At 41.9% G+C, this 27,510-nt stretch overlaps 2 protein-coding genes across 9 annotated transcripts in view; one reads left to right on the forward strand and one right to left on the reverse strand.

Moving 5' to 3' along the window:
- Positions 1–566: 566 nt before the first annotated feature.
- NBR1 (NBR1, autophagy cargo receptor) lies at positions 567–27,365 on the reverse strand. Of its 8 annotated transcripts, none has more exons than XM_006092316.3 (21): positions 26,956–27,365; positions 21,859–21,969; positions 19,256–19,318; positions 18,532–18,550; positions 17,278–17,300; positions 14,801–14,995; positions 14,391–14,468; positions 13,739–13,953; positions 13,075–13,242; positions 12,539–12,748; positions 11,887–12,046; positions 11,498–11,788; positions 10,716–10,862; positions 10,164–10,239; positions 9,633–9,743; positions 9,009–9,173; positions 6,944–7,376; positions 5,916–6,010; positions 5,183–5,240; positions 4,372–4,480; positions 567–908 (listed from the first exon to the last, which is right to left on the reverse strand). In XM_006092316.3, exons 2-21 carry the CDS (start codon positions 21,958–21,960, stop codon positions 735–737), a joined length of 2,892 nt encoding a protein of 963 aa, XP_006092378.1. In that variant the 5' UTR covers positions 21,961–21,969; positions 26,956–27,365; the 3' UTR covers positions 567–734. The 8 variants fall into 8 exon arrangements, 7 of the variants coding, with proteins under 7 accessions (XP_006092378.1, XP_006092377.1, XP_023612643.1 ...); XM_006092315.3 differs by lacking the exon at positions 26,956–27,365 and adding an exon at positions 26,584–26,714; XM_023756875.1 differs by lacking the exon at positions 26,956–27,365 and adding an exon at positions 26,098–26,115.
- Positions 26,663–27,510, forward strand: part of BRCA1 (BRCA1, DNA repair associated) — a 53,246-nt gene continuing 52,398 nt past the window's right edge. Inside the window, exon 1 of the mRNA XM_014458810.2 lies at positions 26,663–26,900. Coding sequence (XP_014314296.1) covers positions 26,767–26,900 — 134 coding nt within the window. The 5' untranslated portion in view covers positions 26,663–26,766. The remainder of the gene's footprint in view (positions 26,901–27,510) is intronic.

Consider the following 27,510-nt stretch of genomic DNA (forward strand, 5'->3'; position numbering starts at 1 on the left):
GGAAGAGTACATCTATCATGCTCTGGTATCAGTTATACACATAGCTAGCTGGATAGATAGAGAATATAGTATCTCTTGAAAACAACTTTCAGAGTTAACTTCTTTTCGTTCTCTCTCTTTTTTAAAAATATATTTTTATTCATTTCAGAGAGGAAGGGAGAGGGAGAGAAACATCAATGATTAGAATCATTGATTGGCTGCCTCTTGCATGCCCCCTACTGGGGCTCGAGCCCGAAACCTGGGCATGTGCCCTTGACTGGAATCAAAACTGGGACCCTTCAGTCTGTCGGCCGACACTCTTATTCATTGAGCCAAACCAGCTAGGGCTCAGGGTTAATTTCTTTTAAAAACTGACAATTAATAACATATAACCCCATACAAACATCTGCATTAACCAAGAAAAATACTCAACTTCAATACAAGCAAGAGAAAAATGGTATAAGAAGTTCAAGTTATACTCTCCAACGCACTAAAATGGAGAAAGGAGTTTTATCCAAATCAACTGAAAAGCTGTCTTTCTACTATTCATTCAATGTTTAAAGTGAAAATTTACGTCTGGTCTTTGATTTGCTCCAAAAAATAATGTAATACAGGTATTGTCTTGACAATTCAATCATGGGCTCTATACATACTCATCAGATTAAAAAATAAGCAAGGGCTTCTGCCCCACACCCCAATGACAATAAAGATCATCTCTGAGCAGCAGGCAAAGTTATTTAATACATGGTCACTTCTCAATAGCGGTGGCTGTACCAGTCGTTGTTGTTGACCTGAAGAAGTTCTGTCACAACCTGCAGGATGTTGTAATTGTGTTTCTTCAGCAGCCTCAGGTTCAGCTGCCTGTCACAGAATCCCATTTCAAAGAGATGGGCCATCAGGGCTGCTGTCTGATCTTCCGAAACTATTGGCTGTGTAGTCAAGAAAAGCAGAACATTTTCTGTATAATTTACATGTTATCTTGCAAGTCATATTAATCTTTCCAGATTTATTAAAAATATCAGGTAGGTAGATGCAAGGGTATGACACTCCTGTCCACCTGATCCTAATGGGTCATCTGAGAGGGTAATGGGGAAGGCCTCGTGCTGGATTAGGTATGGTTTGTCCTTAGAGCCAGGAGGAGATGCGTCAGAGGGGACTTTCAGGAGAAAGCATTCTTTGGCCAGATGAAGGAAAAGATGCAAACTCTGAAAGCCCTATGACAATAAAGGTACTTGTGAGGATGGGACAAGTATAAGCAAGAGATGAGAGTGTTACTGGAAGTCAGTATGGGAAATTTAGTCAGATGCAAAAGAGCTGCACAAAAAACTGCCTGGAAAATTATATCCTAGGTCCATGGTCGGCAAACAGCAGTTCGCGAGCCACATGCGGCTCTTTGGCCCCTTGAGTGTGGCTCTTCCACAAAATACCATGTGCGGGTGCGCACGTACAGTGCAATTGAAACTTTGTGGCCCATGTACAGAAGTCAGTATTTTGTGGAAGAGCCACGCTCAAGGGGCCAAAGAGTCGCATGTGGCTCGAGAGCCGCGGTTTGCCGACCACTGTCCTAGGTGGTATTTTAGGGCAGTGGTTCTCAACCTTGGCTGCACATTAGAATCACCTGGGAATCTTGTTAAAATCCAAATTTCTGGGCCTCATCCTCCGGAAATTCTATTTCATTGTTAGTAATGTTGTGGCCTCACCCCATAACAAAGAAACAGAATTTCCGGAGGATGAGGCCCAGAAATCAGGATTTTAAAAAGATTCCCAGGTGATTCTAACGTGCAGCCAAGGTTGAGAACCACTATTTTAGGGTTTTCTTTCTTTTTTTTTTTTTTTAAGAATAGAAGTGATCCAGGTAAGAGGGGGCTAACATTCATTTACTCCCTCTTTGGGCAAAATTCTATGGTGGACACAACCTTCTTAAATCCTCCTAACACTTGGAATACCCTGACCCTTACCATTTATTTACTGTGTTGAGTATCAATTCCCTTATTTATGAAAATGGAGGTATAGAATACATCCTATTTTGCAGCATTGAAAGGATTAAGGTGAGAAAGTATGTAGATGTGTTGAACGCATATTCTGCCGTTTCCCTCTACACCTATCCACTGTTCCCTTCATCCCTCTTCTTTCATTTCAGAATTATCCATCCTTTTTTGCCAAGTTAATCCTTCCACATGTACTTTGTATCTCATTAACTATCACTACCTCAGAAACCCTTTTCTATTATCCTCCTGCCGGAGTCTATTTATTGTCTTCACTAGCTGAGTATAGACAGAGACCCCCAACAGCTAGTAACCTTTGAAGCCCTAACAAAGGTCAGGGCTGTGCACCACCCAGTTAATCTAGAAACCACCCAGTTAATTTAGGTAATGGTAGCTGAAGCATCATCCCCACCTTAGTTCACTTAATTCCTTAGATACTTATGTAAATCCTTGTTGATTATTGTTGATTAGATATTCTGCCTGTTACTGGAACTTGCCTGCCTAAGGGTCATGCTATGACCTAGTCTGTGTGTCATTGAAACCTCCTTACCCTAGGGCTACCCCAGACCAAATAAAAGATTGGAGCGGCCTGAGCATCAGTGGAAGTCCTTCTGGACTTGCCCGCCTGGTCCCCCAATATTTCAAAATTATCTCGTGTCATTTTTCTCTCATTTGTGTGCGGCTCCTCTTTTCAGATCCCGAACCCTAATCCAAGCAGGACGTGGAAGGAAACACACACGACATCCTCCCTCATCTTGACTATTAATCTCCTTTGCTACTAGCTAGCCCATCTTTAAAAATGTTTCCCTCTGACTTAAGTATCCTAGTTTTTACTCTTGTTTTCCCTTGGTAATCCAGCTAGTTTGAAAGTGAGGCATTGCACGTCAACATCCTTTCCACCTGTTCACATTTCTCTGCCACATTTGAAGCTGCTGGCCAGGTCTTCCTCAAGCTCTAGCACAGAACTCCCTCATTTGCCTCCGAGTTCTGTTTTCTCTTTGAAGGGGCCCTCCTTCTTTCCATGATCTTTAAAGGCTGCTTCTTGCTTTCCTGTCTTCCTGGAAAATCTGATCCAATCACATGGCTCTTGCTACAACCTGTATACAAATGACTATCTCCAGGCCAAATCTCTCCCCTAAGTCAGGTGTACATTCTCAACTGCACTCTGGATAACTTACCTGGATGTGCCTCAAATTCAGCACTACCTAGACTGATCCAATTTTCTTCTCCTTTTGCTCAAATATATTCTTACTGCATATCCTTTTTTTTAAAAAATATATTTTATTAATTTTTACAGAGAGGAAGGGAGAGGGATAGAGAGTTAAAAACATCGATGAGAGAGAAACATCGATCAACTGCCTCCTGCACGCCCCCTATTGGGGATCAGCCTGCAACCCAGGTACATGCCCTTGACTGGTATCGAACCTGGGACCCTTCTTCGGTCCACGGCCGGTGCTCTAGTCACTGAACCAAACCAGTTACGGCTGCATATCCTCTCTTAATGAATGGTACTATTTATTGGCTAAGTCGGAAACTTTGGGTTTATCCATGACTTCTAGCCATTTAATCATAGTCTCTAAGTTCTGCCATTTCTCTTTATTGCTCTCCTACCCTTCTTTTCCACTTACATATGGATTCTCAAATGGTTTTCCCAGCTCCACTAGCCTCCACACCAGTGATCTTACTATGAACGAATCTGATCATGTTATAGACAAATCTGATCATGTTACAGACAAATCTGATCAGGTTAATGACTTCCCTGAAGCTCGTCAATGGCTCCGCCCCCTAGTGTTGAAATAAACTTCAAACCACGTAACACAGCATCGTGCTTGCATAGCAAAGGTCTTATTTTTCTCAGCCTAGATTCACCTCCCAGACTCATACTTCCAAGTCCTTTTACTGGTTACTCTCTGTCTACAATGCCCTTCCTATAGCTGTCTCTCCTGGCAAACACTTATTTTGTCCTTTAGAACTTAGTTCAGGCATCACTGACCAGGAAGCCATCCCTGGCTCCACCCAGGAGCCCACCCTAGGCTGAGGTGTTCCATCTGTCAAGAACATCGACGCAGTATCTGACAATCTCCAGTAAATGTCTGTTTACCTCACTTGTTTCCCACTGTCTATGGGCAGCACTGGGGTCTTATTCATCTGGTAGCACCAGCACTCGGCACTAGGATGAGCTCCCCACACATAGTTCCTCAAAAAACATTAGGTGTTTTTCCTTTCCTCCCTTAAGAAACTTGACCAAAGTCATACAGCTAGAAAGTGGTGGAATTCGGTGTTAACCAAAAGACTAAACCTAAAGCTTGCTTATGCTTCCTACAATGCCATGCTACTCTCCAACCCAGATGACATAGTTTTCATTGACGACTTGGGTTTGGTTCAGGAAAATAAATTATGCACTCACCTGTGCAGTGACTGGTGGTCCAGCAAACAAGGCCTTGTATGCAGAAGCAGCAACTGACAAAGCCCCCTTCACCAGTCCCCCGGCAATGCTGCTCCCATGGTGGTGGTGCCTGTGGGAGAAAGCTAAATTATCTCCCTAAAAAACACAAACCATTATCTTCCTACAAGATAATCTAAGTTCTAATCCTTAAAAGCAAATGAAATTTCCTTGAGAAAAAAAAGAAAAGTTGTAAAAAAAAGAGTAAGTTTTCCTATCAATTTTATAGCTATACATCTTGGTTTGATGTAGGGCCCAGCTCTACTGTTACACGGTATGGGCACTGCAGAAAACACACCACGCTGATTAGCATGGCAGCTTTCAGTCCCAGCTGAAAATTCATGTGGTCAAGGACATTGTGGGGTATTGGCAGTGACTGCTCAATCACCTCAGAGACACCTCCCAAAGGAAATGTGATTTTTTTCTGGACACTGTTGGGAGGAGCCCACCTTGACAATGCTGAGATGACTAGGAGCAGAGAGGCAGGTGTGTCTAGTTACTAAGATGCACAGTGGGCTTGACCTTCCTGCCTTCTCCTCTGGAACTAAGGGTGAGTTGTACTTGAGGACACTCCTTTCTGGTATGGAATGTGAACACTCTTAAACATCAATTTTAAACCTCTGTTCAGTGTTGCTCACGAGTTCTAGAAATAAGAACAAGGAGGAATGATGGCTCTCCTCTGCTCTGTGGACTGGCATATGCTCCGAGAAGGCTTGTTTAAGCAGAAGCAACACTAGGATATCCACCTGCTTCTGAATGCACAAGGTCCAGTTACCTTGAGTGGTCATAGCTCTTCTGTCTGCTGTTTACAAGTCCTGATGAGCCTCTGGGCTCTAAAAGCAAAAGAGCTATTGGTTAGATGCAGCATCCATACGTGCTTGGTGTTTCCTACCTCAGAGCAAGGATGTTATTGAGGCAGGTGGCAATCTGATCACAGTGTGTAAAGCCTTTTTTTCCTCTTTTAGTATTTGGGAAAATTTCCAGGTGGCTTAAGGGCTAAGAAGAAACTGTCCAGAATGCATTGCAAGGTGACTGTTTATTAAATCAGAAGAAGTGATTCTATAACCCTATCACACTGGTTTATTAGTTCTTAAGTACTTTTAGGTTTTGTTTTTTGAGGAAGAGTAGGAAGTGACCTTTGAGGGTCTACTCAGAACTTCAAGGTGCTATTTTCCTTATTTTGAAGATAAGGAAACAGACCTGCAGGTGTTATAAACCTGCCAAACCACGGAAAGGTCACACAGTGCGGAAACGTGGAGCTGGGGCTAGAACCTAGACTGGTTTGGCTCCAAAGCCTGTGTTCTTTCAAGTACAGCACAATGCCGACCTCTATGAGGTCTCATTTAATAAATATTAAGCTGGAGAATAGGAAAGGGAGTCACACAGAAAGAGTGAAAGGGCAAATTTCTAGAAACTGCCAAGAATCACAAAGACCGAGTGCCTATTTATACCTGGTTTCCACTAGAAAAGAACATAGAAAAAGAAATAGAGCTCAGACTGGTCATTACCTCCTCTGATCTGATCAGGGACTGAAGAAACTTCTGGTATGGTAACCGGCAAATCCACTCCTGGGGAGCCATGATGCTGTGCACAAGGAGGGCTCCTTCAGAAAGACACAACATGGAAAGTAAGTTGAAAAGGCACCTGTGGTAACGGTGGGGAAACAGTACACAAAGCACAGCAGTGCCAAATTCTCTACAGAAGCTTCACATTTCTGATCCAGATCACATGTCTGAATTTAGGGATCAGGTGAGAAGGGCTCATTCTCTTTCTGGTTTTCCTCTTCAGCCACAGTCAAGCTAGAAAGACTGGCTTCAGTTTAGTCACTTTCCCCTTTATCAGTGGTCGGCAAACTGTGGCTCTCGAGCCACATGCGGCTCTCTGGCCCCTTGAGTGTGGCCACGAAGTTTCAATCGCACTGTACGTACGCGCCCGCACGTATTTTGTGGAAGAGCCACACTCAAGGGGCCGCAGTTTGCCGACCGCTGCCCTATATCAACTGGTGCTGATAAAGGGAAATGGGAGAATGGTTTAAATTATAGTCCAGGCTCTACGTAGATATTTCCCATCCTATGAGACAGCAATGACACAGGTAGAACCCAGTAGAGAATTAAAATAACTTCTCTCTAGTAGTTTCATATTATACTCTTTCCTTAACAGATTAAAGTTCCTAATTATACTTTGTTGAGTTAATATGAGAATTACTTTCTGCTGCCTTTGCCATGAGTCAATAGAATAGGGAGAGAAGGTCCAGGGATGTTTGCGCTTAAAAACTGGCTCTCAATGATTAAAACATAAGTAGATGATGATACTCAGATATTTAAGGTTAACTAAAACAGGTATTTCTTTGAATCCAGAATCCACAAATACTGGGAAGTACAACTTTTATTCATCTAAATTCAGACTTTACTATGGGAAATAGTCTCTTCCCATGCTCATACACACACATACAAAACAGGTTTTGAGATCAAGTTGATTCCTCTCTCTTTATTCCACCTTTGAAGAGCAGCCCAGCTGAGGGGTGTGTGGGTGGTACCTGGGCAGCCGTGGTGGAGGGCCCACCACCTCTGGGGTGAGTGGCACTGTATCCAGAGTCTGTGAGGTCATGAGGATGTCATTGATGCTGTACCCCTGCGGCTGGGTCTCCCCTCCAGGGGGTGTTTCCCCAGCCTCGACTGGTTCCTGCCCAGCCTCAATCCCAGGCTCGCCTTCAGCCCCTCGCTCCAGGCCTGGCTGTGAGAGGGCAGAGCTGTACATGGAGTCCCCCAGGGGGCGGCTGGTGTCAAAGCATTCAGGCAGGATGATGATGTAGTCCTCTGAAGAAGCAGAGGACTGACTCTGAACTTCGTCTTTGAGTTCATCCTCCTCCTCCTCTTCTTCCTCCTCCACAATAGCCTCTTCCTCAGAGATATGGACCATCTCCTCTCTCTCATCTCCAAGTGGTCCTTCCTCAGGTGAGGCAAATTTCACTGAAGGATGAAAACAACCAATGTTTAGGCATAAGCTGAAAGCAGCCCCTGGAGCTACCCTTACCTGGTAAAGCCTTGTGGGTCATGAGCTGCAATTATAAAAGCCAGAGGAGAGGGATGACCCAGGGGAAGGGTTGTTGCTGGAATCATATCATGGCCATGTTCTAAGTCTGAAGCCTAAGCAAAGCTGAATAAAACTGAGGCTCACAAAAACAAGGTAGGCAGAAACATCCTCAGCTCTGTTTCTTCATATATTTTTTATTGATTTTTTACAAAGAGGAAGGGAGAGGGATAGAGAGTTAGAAACATCGATGAGAGGGAAACATCGATCAGCTGCCTCCTGCACACCTCCATCCCTTTTCCTTTTCATGTAATGTTTAATATACTGAGACGGGTCAAAGCAGAATTGAAATGCCAGTTTGCAGTGCTATAAAAAGAGAAAATGTTAAGTGGTGAGTGTTGTAGGACTATATGCCTACTTTCCTCCTCCTCTTTGCAGAGTAATGAGTAGTCATGGTAGAAAATTGGCAAAACATGGCTGAGAAAAAAAAGAGTACCTATAATCCTAGAGATAACTACTGAAAACTTTTTTTTTTAACTTTAGGGAGAGGGAGAGAGAAAAAAAAAACATTAATGTGAGAGTAAGACATCAATTGGTTGCCTCTTGCACACCCTTCACGAGGGATCAAGCCTGAAACCCAGGCATATGCCCTGACCGGGAATTGAACTGGCAACCTTTCTGTGCATGGAACAATGCCCAACCAACTGAGCCACACTGGCTAAGGCACTATATTGAACATTGTGATGTTAAGTTCTTCCAGATTTTTAAGTTATGCATTTATGCACAAGCGTGTGTGTGCAAGTATTTTAAACAAAAGTAAAACAAATAATACTTAAAGTTATAGGTTAAATTTCATTATAATAAACAAGAGATTTTCCCATATTATTTTGATGTACTAGAATTTGAATTTTAGATAGTTCTTGAAATACGCAGTACTGAAAACTAAAATCATTTCCCCTAAGAACAGGAACGAGACAGGGATGCCCACTTTCACCACTCTCGTTTGACATAGTACTGGAAGTACTAGCCATAGAGATCAGACAAGAAGAAATAAAAGGCATCCAAATTGGAAAAGATGAAATATGCAGTACTGGTTCTACCTATCTGATATCTAGAAATTTCTGTTATAGAGAAATTTATTATAGCAGAATTTAAACTGGAGAAACTTAGTTCGGTGCTCCTGCTTCTCCCCACTATTTCCTGGACTGCTGCCCTTAGAGAAAAGAGACAATTCAGCTGCCAAATGGGGGTTTCTGCTAGGGAGGTCTGTCAATTTACAGGAAAACTCCTCACTGCAGAATCCAGGCAGCACTAGCTGCTGTTCCTCTGTGGCATGCCTCTGTAATTCTGCCCTGGGAAAGTATAGAAATGAGTTATGGTGGCTGCTTTGCTCCTGAAGCTAATTAAAAAGGCCAGGTACAGTATGTAGAGTCTAAAGAAACAAACATGATCCGAATTCTAACAAAGATCACCTTGCCTCCATTCTCAGTGAAGAGCACTTGTACCTATTCAGGTCTGACAATCACAATTCAGACACCACCCTCCTGTGTGGGGGAATTCAGGACACTCACTGTGCAGAGACTTCTGTCTGCAAGGTGGGTTGTGATCTGGGGCAGCATCCAAGGTAAGGGATCGGATTACAGTCTCACACACGAACTGGGTCCCACTCAGGTCATCTTCTGCCTCCTCCACTGAAGTAATATTCTCAGCCCTCCTCTTTACCGATGCCGTGGAATCTGAAAGACACGAACCTTGTCTACACTTGGTTCTCAACCTTCTGGCCCTTTAAATACAGTTCCTCATGTTGTAACCCAACCATAAAATTATTTTCGTTGCTACTTCATAACTGTAATGTTGCTACTGTTATGAATCGTAATGTAAATATCTGATATGCAGGATGGTCTTAGGCGACCCCTGTGAAAGGGTTGTTCGACCGCCAAAGGGGTCGCGACCCACAGGTTGAGAACCGCTGGTTTAAAGTGTTAAGAACCTTTCTCCAGTCATGTACCCATGCTTGATACTACAGAAAGGAATGGATACTATTCCATGTCAACGTGAGGAGACTTAATATGAGATGCTACAGGAAAACCATTTAGAAGCTTAGGTAGGATTAGTTGGGAGAAAGGGGTATCTATAAAAACGGTGTGGTATGAAACGGGAGGATGGAAATACTTTACAAATATTTAACCCCTTACCAGAGAGAGCTTTTAGTCCTGCCCCTTCACTCTCTTCCTGTATCTGCCCCAAGCCTGGCTTCTCTATTAAAGGGCTGTCATGTGGCAGAGGAGACATGCAGGGAGTCATATCTGGAGAAGGAAGACAGGAGAACCATCAACCAAGAAAAAGCATCACATCATCAATAGTCAGTGTCCAGAAGCAGCAGCTCATTGGCTTCTTGCTTCCTACAGGGCTAATATAAACTCAGGCATGCTTCAAGACCTGTTGTAAAGATTTCTGCAGACTATTAGGTACGTAAGTGTCTCAGACAGATGAAACAATGCAGGGAGTATCATAAACAGTTGTCTGGTCCAGAAGGCAATGTGCAAGACAGAACCATGAATGTAAAGGAACAAAGGGACACAAACATCTAGAGAAAAATGGAGATGAGGGTCCCTTTATGGTGGGGAGGCTTTATACAAACTTGTACAGAGTTCACTTATTACCCGCTTTACCTAGCTTCCTTTATGCCTGTTAATAAAATAAGGTGGATTTTATGACAGTCTTACCTACAGGGGTGTTATGGGGCACTCTCTCCAACTCTTGGACAATGTTAATATCCAACAGCTCAAAGGACAGCAGATCCTGGGGAAAAAATAGGCAATGTTAGGCAGTACACACTGGAATAATGTTTTGTCTTCACAGGATTTGCAAGGCCATTGAGCTCCACATCATCCTAGATTAAACTCTGTTCAAATTCATGCCCCACCTCAGCCAAGTGCAAACAAGGAAGAAGAGTTAAATGGATACTAGATATTCAAATAACCAAATGGTAGAAAAGAGAGAAAATGCAGTGGGGGTGAAGGAGAACCAATATGAAGAGGCAACTAAAGGGAAGTTGTGGTAAAGCACAAGACTGAGTTCCCAATTCAAAAAGCAAGCATTTAGTTTAGAAACTCGCTTCTACAGATCTTGCCATTCAGTGCATCTGACTGAATCATGGTGGGCATATCTCTAACTTTCTGGGCACCATCTATGGCTATACCACCTTCTCTTCAACAAGTTAAGAACTCTTTCCCGTGCTTTCTGTCCCTTGCCCCTCAAAGTGCTCAATCTTCCACCTGGGCAGTTAAAAGGTCCACAGATGGGATGTAGAGCTCCCTCTCGCTGGCAACATTTTTTGTCTTCTGTGGGATGTAGGTTCCTGTCCCTTCTGTCTGTTCAGTTGCCCCAAGCTGAATTTCTTCTTTAGCCAGAAGAAAAGTTTCCTATAGAGAAAAACCATTGGGACAAATTTTAGGCCTTTCAACAGAACTCAGCAAGGCAAGCTGACGAACACCGCAGCACCTTATAGAAAAGTTGCAAAAATAGTACTGAGTTGACTTATTACCCCCTTTACCTAGCTTCCTATAATGACAACAACTTAGGTTAACCATAGTATCAACAGTCAAAACCAGGACATTAACATTGGGTAACTAAATTTCAACAGTTAACACTCTAAAAAAGTGCCCATCTAATACAGGGAAATTGCCTAAAAAAGTTGCACCAAGTAACAACTAGGGCAAGACTTCATTAGTATTTAGGGGACACACACAAGGGACACTCAGGAGAGATGAATGTTACGGAGCAAAGCCATCAGTCCAGCAGTTCCACAGGCCAGCCAGGCAGTCCTACTTTCCCTAGTGTAGCAAAGAGGCTGGCAATGCATCATTACGAAGACATACAGAAACACTGAGGAGCACCTGCACCAGATCCTAAGGATACACAAACAAAGCCCCCCTAGTACTAGGCCCAATATAAGCATATCCATGTTTTGGGGGGAAGGGGCAACTTTTCCAGATTTCTGAAAGAACAACCAGCTATGAGTGGGCTCTTTTAGCTGGTCACCTCTTCCAGTACTCACCTCTTGCTGGCAGGTGAGATCACCAGTTTTGCTTGAGTTAATCAGGCTCTTTTCAATGTTATCAGAGCTTTCTGTGGAGCAGAGAGGATCTACTATGATACTGCACCAGACCCGAGGTCCAAACTGCTGGCCTTTGTGAGAAAGCCGCCAGTGGGAAGTGTATGTTCCCTCCAAGGCTGGGGCAATGAACTCCACAGACACAATTCCCACATGGCCAGCCTTGAGGCAGGGGACCAAAACATCCTTCTTTTCTGTCGAAGCCATGGTTAGGTTTCCCCACATGAACTTGAGCTGAAATGAACAGTGGCAAGAGAAAGAAAGCAAGCTTGTTAGCTGAGCACTCTGTCACTTCAAATCACTTCATCTTCACATTTTTGTGGGAAAAATACCTTTGTATCTGTACTCCACTTGACATTTCCTGTATTTTTCATCCTCCAGTGTTTGATAAACTTGGTTCCTGGCTGAAGGTGAGTCCCATCAGGCAAATTCTCATCCACAAATGCTGCACTGAGGGTTGGCATAACTGGGGCACAGGGCTGCAAAGGGAGCCTGAACAGAAATTCAGATAGTCACCTGCTGTTGGATGTGATGGCTTCTGAATATCCAACACTGTAGTTTGAGGCTCTGACTCTTGAGGATGCACTAATGCATTTGCCTTATAAGTAATATTAATAACATTTTTTAACAAACAGAAGACAAATCTGACTCCTGAACTAAAAAGCTATGATGAGGATCTGTAAATAAACAACTGAAGAGTCAGACTTAAAATATTTGCTTCAAATCCAGACTGCCTCCAGTGAAAAGAGTTCTCACACACCAGTTCTAAACTTTACTGGTTTCTATCTTTCTGAAGAAGGCAACAAAGGAAGTGCCAAAAATAACTACCAAACCATCCTTTTTAAGAATGTGAGGATCAGAGAATGGGAAATTTACGAGTTTGGGTGTTAGGAGCTATGAATAAATATGAGAGATGTTGGCTGAAGTTCTAGTTTTAGAGGGCTGGACCTCAAGACTTGGCTCCCACTCTGGCCCCGGGCTTACATTAGGGTGTTAGACTGCAGTAAGCTCTCAGGTCGGCCCAAGGGACACTTGGGGCTCTGGAGTCCATGGATGGAATTCCACAGATGAATCTTCCTGCGGAGTTTAAGCTGCTTTTTAAGTTCCTTGACCTCTGCTTTACGCTGTTTCTTCTCAGCTCGCAACCTTTGCTTTTCTGCTTTAAGAAAATTCTTGTCAACCTGCTTCTGGAGCCTGTGAGACAACAAATGATAGTCTTAAAAACAAACCTCACAAATCTTGAAGCTACTTTGAGCTTCTTGTAGTCTCTATCAGTGCCAGCTTATAGTTTAGTTTCTTTCTTTAAAAATTAAATTTATTGGGATCATACTGGTTAATAAAATTAACCTCTTTCTGCAGTTCTCATTTCCATTTCATTAGCTTTGGATAATTGTCCCCATCATTGCACATCAACTAGAAATGAGCCAGAAATAAGTAGACTATTTGTAGTTTTGTGACTCACTACCTGTCACCAGAACCAGGAAGCCAGAGAACACACATCCCATGTATAAATGGTTTACCTGGCTTGTTCCAGAGCAGCAGGAAGACGAGGAGTAGAGAACCTTGAGTGAGAGAACGATTCAGAGGAACCCACAACAGGTCTCCGCAACTTCAGCAGGACATGGTTGGAGTCATGGACATAGGGCCCCGATTCACAATCTTCACAGATATTGTAGGATGGGCATAGGCTATGGGAGAAAAAAAGGCACAGTGGGAAATACATGAGGTAGGGAATTATGAGACCAAACTTCTGTATTTGCTCTATTACCAGCTAGGTAGTAACCTGAGCATGCTATCCAACCATGCTATGTACTAATTTTCCTCATTAATAAAATGAGGACAGAAACAATTGACCTATATCTATTTCAAAGGACAATCTATGGGAGGAAGCAAGAGATGAAAGTATTTAGAACAGGGAGATAATTTTTGGTGATCTAATTTTGTTTTGGGGAACATAATTTTGTCCTGCTCTGTTAATTCAAATGTGTATCTGAACACATCAATCTGAATAGTATTCAAATTGATATTTTTTTCTTGTGGGTGAAGAATAGCTTGCTTCCAACCAGAGCTGCTGTATCTAATGCTCGGAGATAGAGTACATCCAATTTCCCATTATTTACCCAGAATGCAGGAAGGCCTGCTTTCAGGTCTACTAATAGCTATCATTCCCAAGTCACTGCTTACCTGCACTGGTAGCGCACACCAAAGATCCTCCGTTGACAGCTGCTACAAGAAATATGCCAATTGAACTGGTTTTCTGGCAAAAACAGTGTTTCCTCTGAAATAGGCATTGAGACTTCTGAGGGACAGGAGCCCAAGGATGGGTTCTGGAGGACAAGCTTCTCATGTAATTTCTGTTCAAGTTTCTCAACAGTTTCTTTAACCACTTGTTCTCTGAACTATAACACAGAGCAGATGGGGGGAAACCCATCAGTTCTGATATTGGGAAAAGGCATGAAGACATTACATAGACCTCACCATCTCTAGTATAATATAAGAACATAATAAACAGCTAATATCTACTGAACAAATGAACAGAAACATAGCAAAAGGTCTATTCTCCTACAGTAAAATGGTTCAAAAAATAAAAATAAAAAACTTTTGATTAGTAAATTTCCAACTTCTTTCTGAAGCACAGAGATTTGTTCCTTTCCATTAGAACGAAATGCCCTCTTTTTCTGTTACATCACTGCAAAACTTGAGAGCTTTCTTTATTGGAACTGCTCTAGTTTGGAAATTATTAGCTACCAGAGGCGGCAGCCATCTGGGTTCAGCTTGCTATTTCTCCCACATTCCACACATTGCTGTTAAAACCCTAGTCACAGAGAACACTCACTGTCTCCAGGTAGCTTGTGAACCAGTCTGGGGGCCTGTCTTGAGGCTGGTCTGCGTCAGATGGAGCAAGTGGAAACTGCTGCAAGAAAACATAATCCAAGATCTTGGAGGTTACTTTTTATTTCTATTTAAAATAAATTTCCTGAAATGTATTATTTTGAGTTTTTTTGTCAAACAAAATATGTGGGTAAAAAAAAAAAAAAAGAGACAGTATGAAGAAGTATAAAAGGAAAACAAAGTGTGAGTCATCCCATTTGCCCCCCGCCCAGAAGTACCACTGTTACCAGTTTTAAAAAGTCAGACCGACATGGTTACCATAATTCCCACTCTTTCTGAAAAGCTCAAATCTTACACCAGAGAATGAAACATAAGGTTATAGAAACTGTACAGACAGGTCTACTCCCTTCATACCTGTGGTGCAGGTTCCTCTGGGGTCTTCATGTCTGATCCCAAGACTCTCATCAGTGAAGAATAATGTGCAAGTGGCTTTTTCCCTGTCCTCGAAACTGGCGGTTTTTCTGCTAGAACTGGGGGTGGAGCTTCATCAACGACACGGTAGCCTTCATGGACTTGCATCTGAAGTTGGTTTCCCTGCTTAACTGCCATCTGAGAGCATAGGTTATGAAATAAAAACATACTGTGTGATTCTCCTCTCCCAAAGGAAAATTCAAAGACACTCAAACAGAAGAGGTGTGGTGAGTTATGCTGGAAAATATTTGTTTAATGAAGTCAAATGACATACATGTCAGCCTGCTGTTTCTTTGTCAAGAATGTTAACTAGGAATGGTTTTGTTTTTAAAGACACAAAAGTAGGTTTTCAGTGCAGCACTTTATTAGCTGTTTTCATTAACTGGGTTACTACTTTTCTGTGTAATTGGTTTTTATGTAGGTCTTCATTTATGGATTTTCATCTCAACTTTTCAAAAAAGTCAATCCCAGACTACCAGAACCTGAGAGAAACTTAAAGTTATGCCCTATAGTTATTTATTTTCCCACTAAGAATAGTACTTTGGAAAGCATGTTTATGTGGTCACCTCTTTCTGAAGACCATCTTCTTAAAAATCCTATTTTGAAAACTACTTCAAAGAGCATTTGAGGTTCTAGGAAGGTACTCCAATGTCCCAGAGATTAAGAAGTCAAGTCCATGGGGTTTTAACTTCTCCCACTTGTCACTCAGTGACAAGCTATGTATTTTACACTTAAGACTTTTCAAGATTTCATTTTAATAAATCATTCCATGGTCAATAAGTTTGAAAGATATTTAAATCAGAGATCAGCAAACTTTTTAAAGGGCCACATAATAAGTATTTTAGGCTTACAGGCCAACTTACTGTCACAACTACTCAAATCTGTTATAGCACAAAAGCAGCCACAGACAATAGTGAATGGACATGGCTGTGTTCCAGCAAAACTTCATAAAAACATATAGCCAGCCCACTAGGTACAGTTTGCCAACTCCTATTTTAGACCATAAACAACAAGCTTTTAGTAAAATGTGTAGTAGAGCCTGTAGATAAAATTGCTCAAGGAAACATGTCTAAATATAAACATGGAATCTTAAGTATTAAATAGTATTATCATATACTAGAGGCCCAGTGCACGAAATTTGTGCACAGGTAAGGTCCCTAGGCCTGGCTGGCGATCAGGGCTGATCTGTGGGGCAACCGGCAGGGTGATGGGGGGGAGCCCACTGGCACCCACCTTGGCTGGCCTGGGGGCAGCTCCTGCGTTGAGTATCTGCCCCCTGGTGGTCAGTGCATGTCATAGCAAACCGTCATTCTGCCGTTCGGTCGATTTGCATATTAGGCTTTTATTACATAGGATATATATACATATATACACACATATGTATACAGTCTTGGCTTTTATAAAGTCTAGACTACTGAGGTCCAAGATTCCTGACTGACTAGGTAAACTAATAGTGACTGTGGGAAATGTATTAGTTTGTAAGATCTAAGAAGACTTTTCTAGTGAATAAACTACTATAGTTTCTGAGAATAGGGAAAGAGAAAAGCCAGGAAAACTTGGATAAGATTGAAGGGGATGGGAGGATAGCAGGCTGAAATAGCTGAAAAGTAGGAAATAGGAAGACCACATGAAATTGGGGCAGAGGGAAATTATGAAGCATGAAATATTAACAGAGATGGATATCTTAACTAAGAGAATCCAGGGAAAGGCTTGAAATCCAAAACCAAGAGACTAGCTGGTAAGATTTCTAAGTAAAAACCAAGAAAGACATCAGCTAAACTACTGAAACACTTGGCACTAGAACAGCAATTTTGACCAGAAACCAAAAAGGGCAAATCCAACTTTCAGTGAAAAAAATCTTGCCTTTCCCTCCCTAGACCAAAAGTGATTATGGAAATAACTTAGTCTTGGACTAGAAGTTCACAAAGAACAGTGAAACATTAAAGAAAAACCTTAACTAAGGTGGTAATGAAAGGACAGCTGGCACACCTTAAAGAAGTGACCTTGAGGAATGCTCTGATCCATCACTGACAGACAAGGGATTGTTTGTAAATGGATGCTTTCTACCTTAAATTCTCCCATATTATACTGCAACATTCTATAGGGAGATCAAAGTGAAGGAAGAAGATAAAATATATCAACCAGAAAGTACCATTCCAGAGAGTTCTTTGTATTTTTAAATGCTAGGATGGTGGCACCAAGACCAGCAATGAGATGGAATGATAACTGAAAAAAAAAACACCTTTATATTTGGGGCATCCTTTTGCTGAATGGTATGCCCATGCATCATAGTTTCCCTAAAAACAGGTTTTGCTCTATTTATATTCATTAGTTTCTCCCCATGGCCAACAGAATTCAGGTTCAAGTTTTATCAATAAACATTTAAAAATTATTTGAAAATAAGATGCATTGACCATTACCTTAAGTGCTTCTTCATATTCTCCTAAAAGGATAAAAAATACATATGGTGATATTTCTTCACCAGTCCAAAAGATTCTATTAAGTACAGCCAATCCTTACTTTTAAGAATTCTTAGCTTACAATCCTTACACATGAACAGCTACTATCTTTTTGCTGACAAACTCCTTTCTCATCACATTGCAAATAGAAGCTACTTGCAGGTTAGTTCTCCCCTTTAATCTCGTTACTGGAGCCTTCTAGTTACAAAACCTCCATCCAGATCCCTCACACTAGGCTTAATGGAACTCAGGACTCAAGGGAGTTCATGAAATACTATCATTTCAGCTGTTTAAAATAAGTTTTTGGGGGCTAGCCTGGGAACCTAGCCTTCAAACAAAACATTATTCCTGTAGCAAAATATACTCCAACTTCTGAACAATCATCTTACAAATAAGCTTCTAGAATACCACTTGTTTGTGAACTGACATTAACATATATACCAAGTCAGAGACAAATGTAATACCAGACCAAATTGTATGTGTTGGACTGGGAGGCAGTTCAGATTAGCATCTAAACATAAGAGACTCTCCCATTAAAGCTATCCTTAGGCTCTGTCCTGGCTGGGTGGCTCAGCTGATTGGAGCGTTGTCCCGTACGCCAAAAGGTTGTGGATAGATTCACGATCAGGGCACATGCCTAGGTTGAGGGTACAATCCCAGTCGAGGTGCATATGGGAAGCAACCAATTGATGTTTCTCTCTCTCTCTAAAAAATCAATAAAAAAACAACAACATATCCTCAGGTGAGGATTTTGTTTAAACAAGCTGTCCTTAGGTTCCAACCAAAGGCATCTTTAGATACAAAAAACTGCTATAAAATAAAAATATGCTGCCCTGGCTGGTTTGGCTCAGTGGATAGAGCATCGGCCTGCGGACTGAAGGGTCCCAGGTTCAGTTCCGGCCAAGGGCACATGCCTGGGTTGTGGGCTTGATCCCCTGTAGGGGATGTGCAGGAGGCAGCCGATCAATGATTCTCTCTCATCATTGATGTTTCTATCTCTCTCTCCCTCTCCCTTCCTCTCTGAAATCAATAAAAATAAAATTTAAAAATAAATAAATAAAAATAAAAATATGCTATGTAACTAATGTCCATGGATAAATGAGTACAATGTCAATTTACTGTATACCAAATTCTACTCTAAAATTAATATTGCAACAAGAATGAGTGTATATGGAAATGCATATGCCAATGAACAGATGAAGGCTTTTGACTTACCTTGACTGTTGATGGATACCTGTAAAAGAACAAAAAAGCAAAGGTGAATTATAAACCTCTCATCAATTGAGCAGTTTACTAGGACCAGCCTCACAGGATAGATGCAAAATCTCAAGTTAGGGGTTCAGCTTTTCTAGTACCATGAACTAGTTGTAATTAATAGTTAAGGAATTTTATTGCTTAACTACTTTATTCTTTATTTCAGGTACATTAAGAAGCAGCATAATATAATGGCTAGGAGCCTGGGCTCTGGAGCCAGAGGGTATGGAATGAACCTCTACTACTTCCCAGCTTATGTGCCTTTGGGTAAGTTTATTAATTAATCTCTCTAAGTCTCAGTTTCATGTAAATAGGAAAATGATGACAATGCAGTACCTAATATATAGTATTGCTTTTAGATTGACACATTGTAACCACTCAACAAAGGTTGGTCAGTATTATTATTATTATAAATGAAATGGCAACTTATGATATACTTAAATTTAAGATCAGGACATAGTTTTAAAAGTTATCTCTCATATTTTCTTCTTCAATGTTGCTTCCCCATTTCTCAACTCCATCTCAAATGCCATAAGTCAGCTTAGAACATGCAATTATCAAATACATATAAACCACTACACAAATGAGATAAACAGCATTCTGAATTCTTCAAGCCCCACATCAGTCTTGAAAAATAAAATCCCTACTCTGGATGCATAGCAATGGGTACCATAATATACTTTACCTCTTCATTTTCCTCATCCAGGTATTTTATCTGAATAGTGTTCAGATCAAATGAAACTTTTACCTGCAAATGAAATGTACACACTCTATGATCAAGATATCAAAAAGGTAGTTTGTAACAGAAACCTAGACCTTATAAAAGGATGGACATATTTCAGAACATAAACATTAAACATTTCCAATGGTTAAAAAAACACCATAAACAAAGTCAAAAGACAAACAATGGGCTGGGGAAAATATTTGCAACTCATAAAATAGACAAAGGGTTAACATCTGCAATACATGAAGAGCATTTGCAAAACTGATAATCGTAAGATTAACAATCCAGGTAAAAGTGGGCAAAAATGTACAGAAATGTCATAGGAAAAGAAGTCAAATATGCCTATAAAATACATGAAAACATGTTAAGCTTTAATGGTACTCAGAACAATGCAAATTACCCCTAGCTGGTTTGGCTCAGTGGATAGAGCGTCAGCCTGTGGACTGAAGGGTCCTGGGTTCGATTCGGTCAAGGGCACATGCCTGAGTGGCGGGCTTGATCCCCAGTAGGGGGTGGGGGTGTGCAGGACGCAGCTGATCAGTGATTCTCTCATCATTGATGTTTCTATCTCTCTTTCCCTCTCCCTTCCTCTCTGAAATTAATAGAAAATATATTTTTTTAAAAATAAAAAACAATGCAAATTAAAGCAATGAAATGTCTGTCACCCCAACAGAATGGCAAAAAAAAATTTAAAGCCATAATGTCCAATATTGTCAAAAATTAATTTAGTGCACTGTAATATATTCCTGTGCGGTGCTACAATTGTTTGGCAATATTCATTAAATAATTAAAATCACTTATCTTGTGACCCATTAGTCTCATTTTGGGACACTTTATCCTATAGATCAGTGTATAAGTTATATACTAAAAGCTAGCCCCTGTGGTTTATTTTACAGTGGTTAAAAAACACACAACATCCTTTGACCTTGAGGACATTATGTTAAGTGAAATAAGTCAGACAAAAAACAAATAATGTGTGATTTCACTTACATGTGGAATATTAAAAATAAACACACAAATGGACTCAGACACAGAAAACATATTGTGGTTTCCAGAGGCAGGGGGTGGAAGGTGGGTGAAATGGATGATGGTGGTCAAAAGGTACAAACTTACAGTTAAAAATGTTGTAACTATGTGTGGTGATGGGTATTAACTAGACTTGTTGTTATCCTATATAATAAAAGCCTAATATGCTAAGTGTCCGACTGCTTGTTTGACAGTTCCACCAGTTGCTATGATCCATACTGATCACCAGAGGGCAGATGTTCTGACCGGTAGGTTAGCTTGCTGCTGGGGTCCCACCAATCGGGATTGGGCGAGACGGGCCAGACACGACCTGGAGCCCTCCGACCTGGAGCCCTCCCACGGTCCCTCCCTGGCCCCGATCGTGCACTGGTGGGGTCCCTCGGCTGGCCTGCACCCTCTCCCAATCCAGGACCCCTCGGCACATGAATCCATGCACTGGGCCTCTAGTATATAAACACAGAATCATATTGTACACCTGAAACTAATATAAAATAAAACTAATACATTTCAATTAAAAAACCCCACACATAATCTTTCAATAAGGAATGGTTAAATTATAATAATACAATATAATGTGGACAATCTATACTTTTAAAAAAATGAGCTTGATTTCTTATCTAGTCACTAAAAACTATGTTTAAAATATACTTTTGGGGAAAAGAAAACAAACAAGCTGTGTACTATAATGTTTATAGTAAGATCCTAGTATGATATCTGTATGAACATGGCTGTTAATGTTGATTACCCCAGAGAGGTGGGAAGTGGATGGAGGGACGTTAACTTTTTCTTTATATATGTTTGGATTGTCTCACTTCTATTTATAATGGGCACATATTACACTTTTGTAATTTAACATTTACAATAAAGAAAAAAGGCAAGCTGTCAGCTCATTTAACTACTAGGAAAAAAAGATTAACTGTGTTTGATTTTCAGATTATTTGACAAAGATCCAACTTTCTGCCTAACCATCTGTCTGGGACAGTATAAAGAACTTATGTGCTGGAAGACAGGGGACTAGATCAGACCATAATTTGTGGTCTCTCCACCATTTATTTTCCTTTTTAGTTGCCATAACACATAACCAATTACGAGGTTTTTTACTAACCAGGTAAAAGTAGGTTTTTACCAAAGTGTTTGTTAGATAAACAGTTATACAGGAAGTAAAACATTCACTACTGCAAACCAAGCAAGAGTACAAAGGGCAAACCAAGAGGAGGAAAAGCATTAACAAACATATGTTATACCCTTAATGGTTCACAAACAACAGTAACATACTTGCTCTCACGAGAGAGAACATTCCTCTGGGGCCTGGTTAGGGTGGGGCCCGCACCAATTCATTCCTCAGACTGTTCCTAAAATTAATAGGTTTTCTAAGTCCTATCTCACTTAAAAAACAAACAAATAATTTTCCAAAAGGCTCAGAAATGGTAAATATGACAGACTTTGCAGCTATGAAACAACACTGCTAAAAATAGCTACCTCTGGAGGGGAAAATCTATGGTTAAAGGATAGAGAAATAAAATAAAATTAACGCTCACCATAGCTTCGACATCAGCCCAAGTTGTATTTTCTGGATCGGAAACCAGAAAGCTTTGAGTTTCATTTTTAAAACTCACATTTAGAGTAACCTGTGGTTCCATGCTGTGGTGCTAGAGTTGAGAGGAGAGAGCAAACATTAGAAAGAGTGTAAATCGCATAGACATATATTCAACCAATACTTTGAGGATTTAATATAGGCTCGGCTAGACTAGGAGGACACAGCAGTGAATGAGAAGACAATGTCTGCTCTTCTACTTACAACCTAGTGGATAGTTGAAAACAAATCTCAAGGTTAAATGTTTGCTGAGAAAATGTAAATTTTGGCCACATCCACATAAATCATCTAATAAAATCCTTTAGAATTTTCTGGAACTTCATGATTGGTTAATCCCTGGCTCATTTGGTTGAGCATGTCACCCGCTTGGACCAAAAGACTGTCGTTGGATTCCCAGTCAGGGCACATGCTGAGATTTCGGGTTCAGTTGGGGTGCTACCGAGGCAATGAAACAATGTTTCTCTTCCTCTCCCCTCTTCTCTCTCTAAAAATATCAGTAAAAACATATAATGATTGGTTAACTAAACAGATACCTATTATCTTCTAATATCAAGATAAGTAAATTGGATTAGGTCCCTACTGCCAGGGAATTTTTTAGTAGAGGCGGGTGCATGACATTCGTGTGGCGGGGTCCCTCAGCACAGCCTGCTGGCAGTCCAGGAGCCCTTGGAGAATGTCCGAGTGACGGGAAGGGGGGGTGGAAGGGAGAGGGGCGGGCCTAAGCCGCAGTGGGACATCCTTAGCTCTGCCCTGGAGGTGGGAGAGGCTCCACCAAGCTGTGCTTGCCAGCTGCAAACCGTCAGCCCAGGTTGTGGCTGAGCAGTGCTCTCCCTGTGGGAGCGCACTGACCACCAGGGGACAGCTCCTGTGTTGAGCGTCTGCCCCCTGGTGGTCAGTGCATGTCATAGCGACCAGTTGTTCCACCATTCCGTCGATTTGCATAGTACCCTTTTATTATATAGTATATTTTTATAACTTGAAAACAACATCCTACACTTTTCTTGGAAAAGAAGTTTTTTTCTAAATTGAGCAACCCAGGTTCTCTATTAGATCAATTTTAACAACTTAGAGGCCAAAACACTAGCCCCGTGGTTGGCAAACTGTGGCTTGCGAGCCACATGCGGCTCTTTGGCCCCTTGAGTGTGGCTCTTCCTAAGCCTTAGGAGTACCCTAATTAAGTTAATAATGTACCTACCTATATAGTTTAGGTTTAAAAAATTTGGCTCTCAAAAGAAATTTCAATAGTTGTACTGTTGATATTTGGCTCTGTTGACTAATGAGTTTGCCGACCACTGCACTAGCTAGGAAACTACACTGAGGTAGCATTCAACACTCTTCATTCAAGTTTGTCTGTTTTTTGTAGTCTCTTTTACAGAGAATTTCAAACATACATAAAAGTGGAGAGTAATGAACACTTCTAACAGTGATCAATTCCAGGTTGCCCTCACTTCAGCTATACTCCTACACATCCCCAAACCCCTCAATGTGGATTGACTATAGTCAACTAATGTTTTAAGCAAACTACAGCAATTTAATTTTACATTTGATTTTAGTCTAAAGGTCAATAAGTGATAGTAAACTAATTTTTTCAAAAAATTATGGGAAAATTTAAACCTATACAAAAAGAGCCCTAGCTGGTTTGGGTCAGTGGATAGAGCATTGGCCTGCAGACTAAAAGGTTCCAGGTTCGATCCCGGTCATGGGCACATGCCCAGGTTGCAGGCTCGATCCCTAGTAGGGGGCGGGCAGGAGGCAGCCGATCAATGATTCCATCACTGATGTTTCTATTTCTCTCCATCTCCCTCCCTCTCTGAAATCAATAAAAATATATTTTTGAAAAAAAAAAAAAAAGAGATTGCCCAGATGGTGTAGCTCAGTGGTTGAGCGTCCCCGACCCACGAACCAAGAGGTCACCAGTTCGATTTCCTGGTCAGGGCACAAGCCCGGTTGCAGACTCGATCTCCAGAAGGGGGCATGCAAGAGGCAGCAATCGATGGTCCCTTTCTCATCAATGTTTCTATCTTTTTATCCCTCTCCCTTCTCTCTCTCTAAAATCAGTAACACATATTATAAAGAAAAAGAAGAGATTAATATTTAATGAACCCTATGGGCTCAACAGCTATCTTCCATATTTAACATCAACTCAGGACTCATCTTTTTACAGCAATACCCTTTTCCTATTGGATTATTCCAACACTGACAGCCATCATTTCTTTAAAAAAAAATTTTTTTTTTTAAATTGATTTCAGAGGAAGGGAGAGGCAGAGAGACAAAAACATGAATGATGAAAGAGAATCATTGATCGGATGCCTCCTGCAAGCCCCTTACTGGGGACTGAGTCTGCAACCCGGGCATGTGCCAATGATCAGAAATGAACCCAGGACCTTTCAGTCCGCAGGCTGATGCTCTATCCACTGAGCCAAACCAGCTGGGGCCATCATTTCATCTATAAAATAATTATGTACCTCTAAAAGATAAGAATTTAAAAAACAACCATAATACTATTATCATGTCTAAGTTAACAATTCCTTAAAGGAATGTCTATTCTGATTGAGGATTAAAAAAACTTTTATATATTGATTGATTTTAGAGAGAGCATGGAAAGGGGAAAGAGAGAGGGAAGAGAGAGATTTGTTTTTTCATTTATTTATGCATATGCATTCATTGGCTGATTCTTATATGTGTCCTGACCTGGGTTTGAAGCCAAAACCTTGGGGTCAATGCTCTAACCAACAGAGCTACCCTGCTAAGGCCTGTTTTTACTTAAGGATTTTGTTTACTGATGAGTTGTTAGGTTGATGTGTTTTTATGACTTTATAAAAAAATAGTTTGTTTAAATCTAAATATAAACTGTAATGAAAAATGCCAGCTTTTAAACATATTCATTGATTTTTAATAAGCATCTACAAAGAGCCAGGTTCTGATCCAGGCACAGAAGATAGGAGATGAACAAGATTAAGCCCCAGAAGTTTACAGCATAAGGCTAAGGGAGCACAGGGGTTGAAAAGAATGGGTTCCAGGCACATTACTAGCCATGTAACTGTGAACAAGTTAACCACTGAGCTACAATTCCTTAATCTGTAAAATAGGTCTAATATCTCTGCTTTGACAACCTCACAATTTGGTTATCATAAGAACCAAATAAAAATGTGTGTGCAAGTTCTTTGAAAATGTTACTCAAATATAAAATTATGATAAACCAATCTTTAGAATCTAAAATAGTCCTGTTTTCCACAGTATAATGTACTGCCCTATCAAACAATACAAGGTCATTTAAAAGGACCTTGAAGGTTTGAGGATTAAGGATGTTTTTAAAATCCAAAAACAATTATCCCCCATTTAAAAAAATTCTCTGTCTCCACCTAGAGTCAAGTTCATCACCAAAATAATACCAGTTTCTAGCAACCCTGCTGACATCTAGTCATATGGAATGCAATTTGGGGGGGGAGGGGTTCTTAAAACTTGAAAAGAATTCCTGTCAACACCCCAGAATCTTGTGCAAAAAAAAATTTATGAAGTGAATGATTCAGTCTGCCAAAAGTGGGGGCATCTGAAACAGTCTGACTTTTCAACTTCGGAGAAACACACTTCCACACTTTTCAGAGTCCAGAGGACAACCAACCCCCTCCCCCCCTTCTCAAATTACACAATTGGAAATTGGTTTAGATACTTTGGAGCCTGTCCAGCCGGGCGGCTGATGAGAAAACAGGAAGTGGGGGAGGCTAGCTTAGCTGGATCACATCCAGGTCTTGGTAAAGAACTGCCTATTTCCGTTTGGCTTATACGTAAAAATTCTTTTAGCAAGAGCATTCATCTTGAACTGGTGGAGAACAGCAAAGCTATGGTTAGGCCCATCTGTCCTTGCAGTTTAAGCCAGTCACGTCAGGGAGCTGGGGCCTAGGCCTTCAACTTTCATTAACTGGCATCATTCTAACTTCATGCCACTGACTCACCTTGGCTTGGCACAAGTCAGCTTTTCCTCTATGTCGAATTTTTTTTTTTTTTCCAGGATACCAACAATCTCTTTAGTGAGACAGGCCTGGGAACCTGAGCTCTGATTACTGTCTCCACCAGAGGCTTGTACAGATATCCCGGACGTTAAAATGTGTGACCTGGAAAGCTGAGTGTCTGGACCTGGGAAGCTGGGTGTTGGATAAAATAAAGAAAAAAAAAACAACGGTACCTTTCTAATACCAGAGTTCCCTGCCCAAGGAGACTTATGAGGTCCTTAAAAAGAAGGGGATGGGGTTGAGGAGGCTCTGTGTTGCTTTGTTTTTTTCCTTGCAGACTTCATTTTAGTCTTCCCGTTATCCTTTCCTAGCATTCCGTGCCCCGAAACAGTGTCACCCGCGCCCGCCCCCCGCCCCCCGGACTCTCTCGTTTTCTTTACTTAGGGCCCTAGGCCCTCTTTGTGCCGGTGGGTCTCGGCCCTCCCGCAGCACAAGCCGGCCGCTCTCAGCCACAGCCCCTCCATCTCACCGGCGGCATCCGCCCCCTCGGTCCCTCGGAACACGAACGGCTCTCCCAATCCCATCACTGACAAGAACCGCAGCCCCCAGACTCGGAAAAAGTCGCCCCTCTTCTTGACAGGACGCCTCCCTTGAACTTCCCCAAGCCCCTCTCGGAGCGACGTGACCCCACCCCCAGGTCATCGCAGCGGCTTCCTTACCAGCTTCCCGCCCCCGGGGGGCGCCTGCCAGAGGCCAGCGCAGGGACCGTTCGCCGCCAGCTCTGCTGCTACCCCTGCGGGGTGAATCTAACATGGCGGAGAGAGACAGAGGCTAGTCCCCAGTTTCTGAGTTTCCGACTAGATGATTGGCTCTTACTGCTTGTCCCTCAAAGCTACCACCCTATGGATTGGTCGAGGACGCGTTTGCGGGGGCTGGGCCAGAGCTGCCCGAACGGCACAACAATAATAAACACTGGGGATGAGGGGCGGAACCTCGAGTGCGCAGCCGTGGGCTGGAACCGCAGTCCCCTTCCCAGGTAAACTCTGCGCCCACTGCGTTCCCTTAGGTCACTGACCTAGAGGACTACTTACTCGAGATGCGAGGGGCTGGATGGGAATTGTAGTCTTCCTAGGACTTGTAGGTTCTCCAGCTTATTCTCCTCTCTTAAGATGCGCAAACAGAACATTCCAATCCATATCTGTTGACGTGAGAAGTGTGCGAAGCTCTTTATGAACTGGGCCGCCCTGAGAATCTTGCCGCTTCCAGTGTCGGAAAGCTCCTCTCCATAGGACTACAGCTTCCAAGGAACACTGTGGCGAAGGTCTTTTGGTCCGCAATGCATGCTGGAAATCGTAGTTTTTTTGCCTACAATCCTTTTATTTACCTAAACTGGAGACTTCCATTGCGGCGGAAAGGGGGAGGTAGCGAGACCTCACCTTGCGAGTGTGTGGGCACTGTCTTGCGTTCAATTCGGGCCTCAGCGAGCCTGACCCCAGCACAGCAATCTCTGTGACGTAATAATAAGCCGTCTCTGGAAGCGTAGAGGTGAGAGGGCGGGCGCCTAATGGAAAACTCCGGGAGAATGCCTTCTCTTCCGTCTCTTCCTGATTACGTAACAGGGAACGAATGGCTGGCCAATTGGAAGC

Source organism: Myotis lucifugus, unplaced genomic scaffold (genome assembly GCF_000147115.1).
Source record: "Myotis lucifugus unplaced genomic scaffold, Myoluc2.0 scaffold_100, whole genome shotgun sequence".
Classification (NCBI taxonomy): Eukaryota; Metazoa; Chordata; class Mammalia; order Chiroptera; family Vespertilionidae; genus Myotis; species Myotis lucifugus.

Excerpts from the sequence above, each read along its gene's own strand:
- NBR1 (XM_006092316.3), bottom strand. The coding sequence starts at position 21,960 with ATGGAACCACAGGTTACTCTAAATGTGAGTTTTAAAAATGAAACTCAA. Across the intron at positions 13,954-14,390 it reads TCACAAGCTACCTGGAGACA|TTCAGAGAACAAGTGGTTAA; the intron begins GTGAGTGTTCTC and ends TCTGTGTTATAG. Across the intron at positions 7,377-9,008 it reads CAGACAGAAGTCTCTGCACA|TGAAATTTGCCTCACCTGAG; the intron begins GTGAGTGTCCTG and ends TTCATCCTTCAG.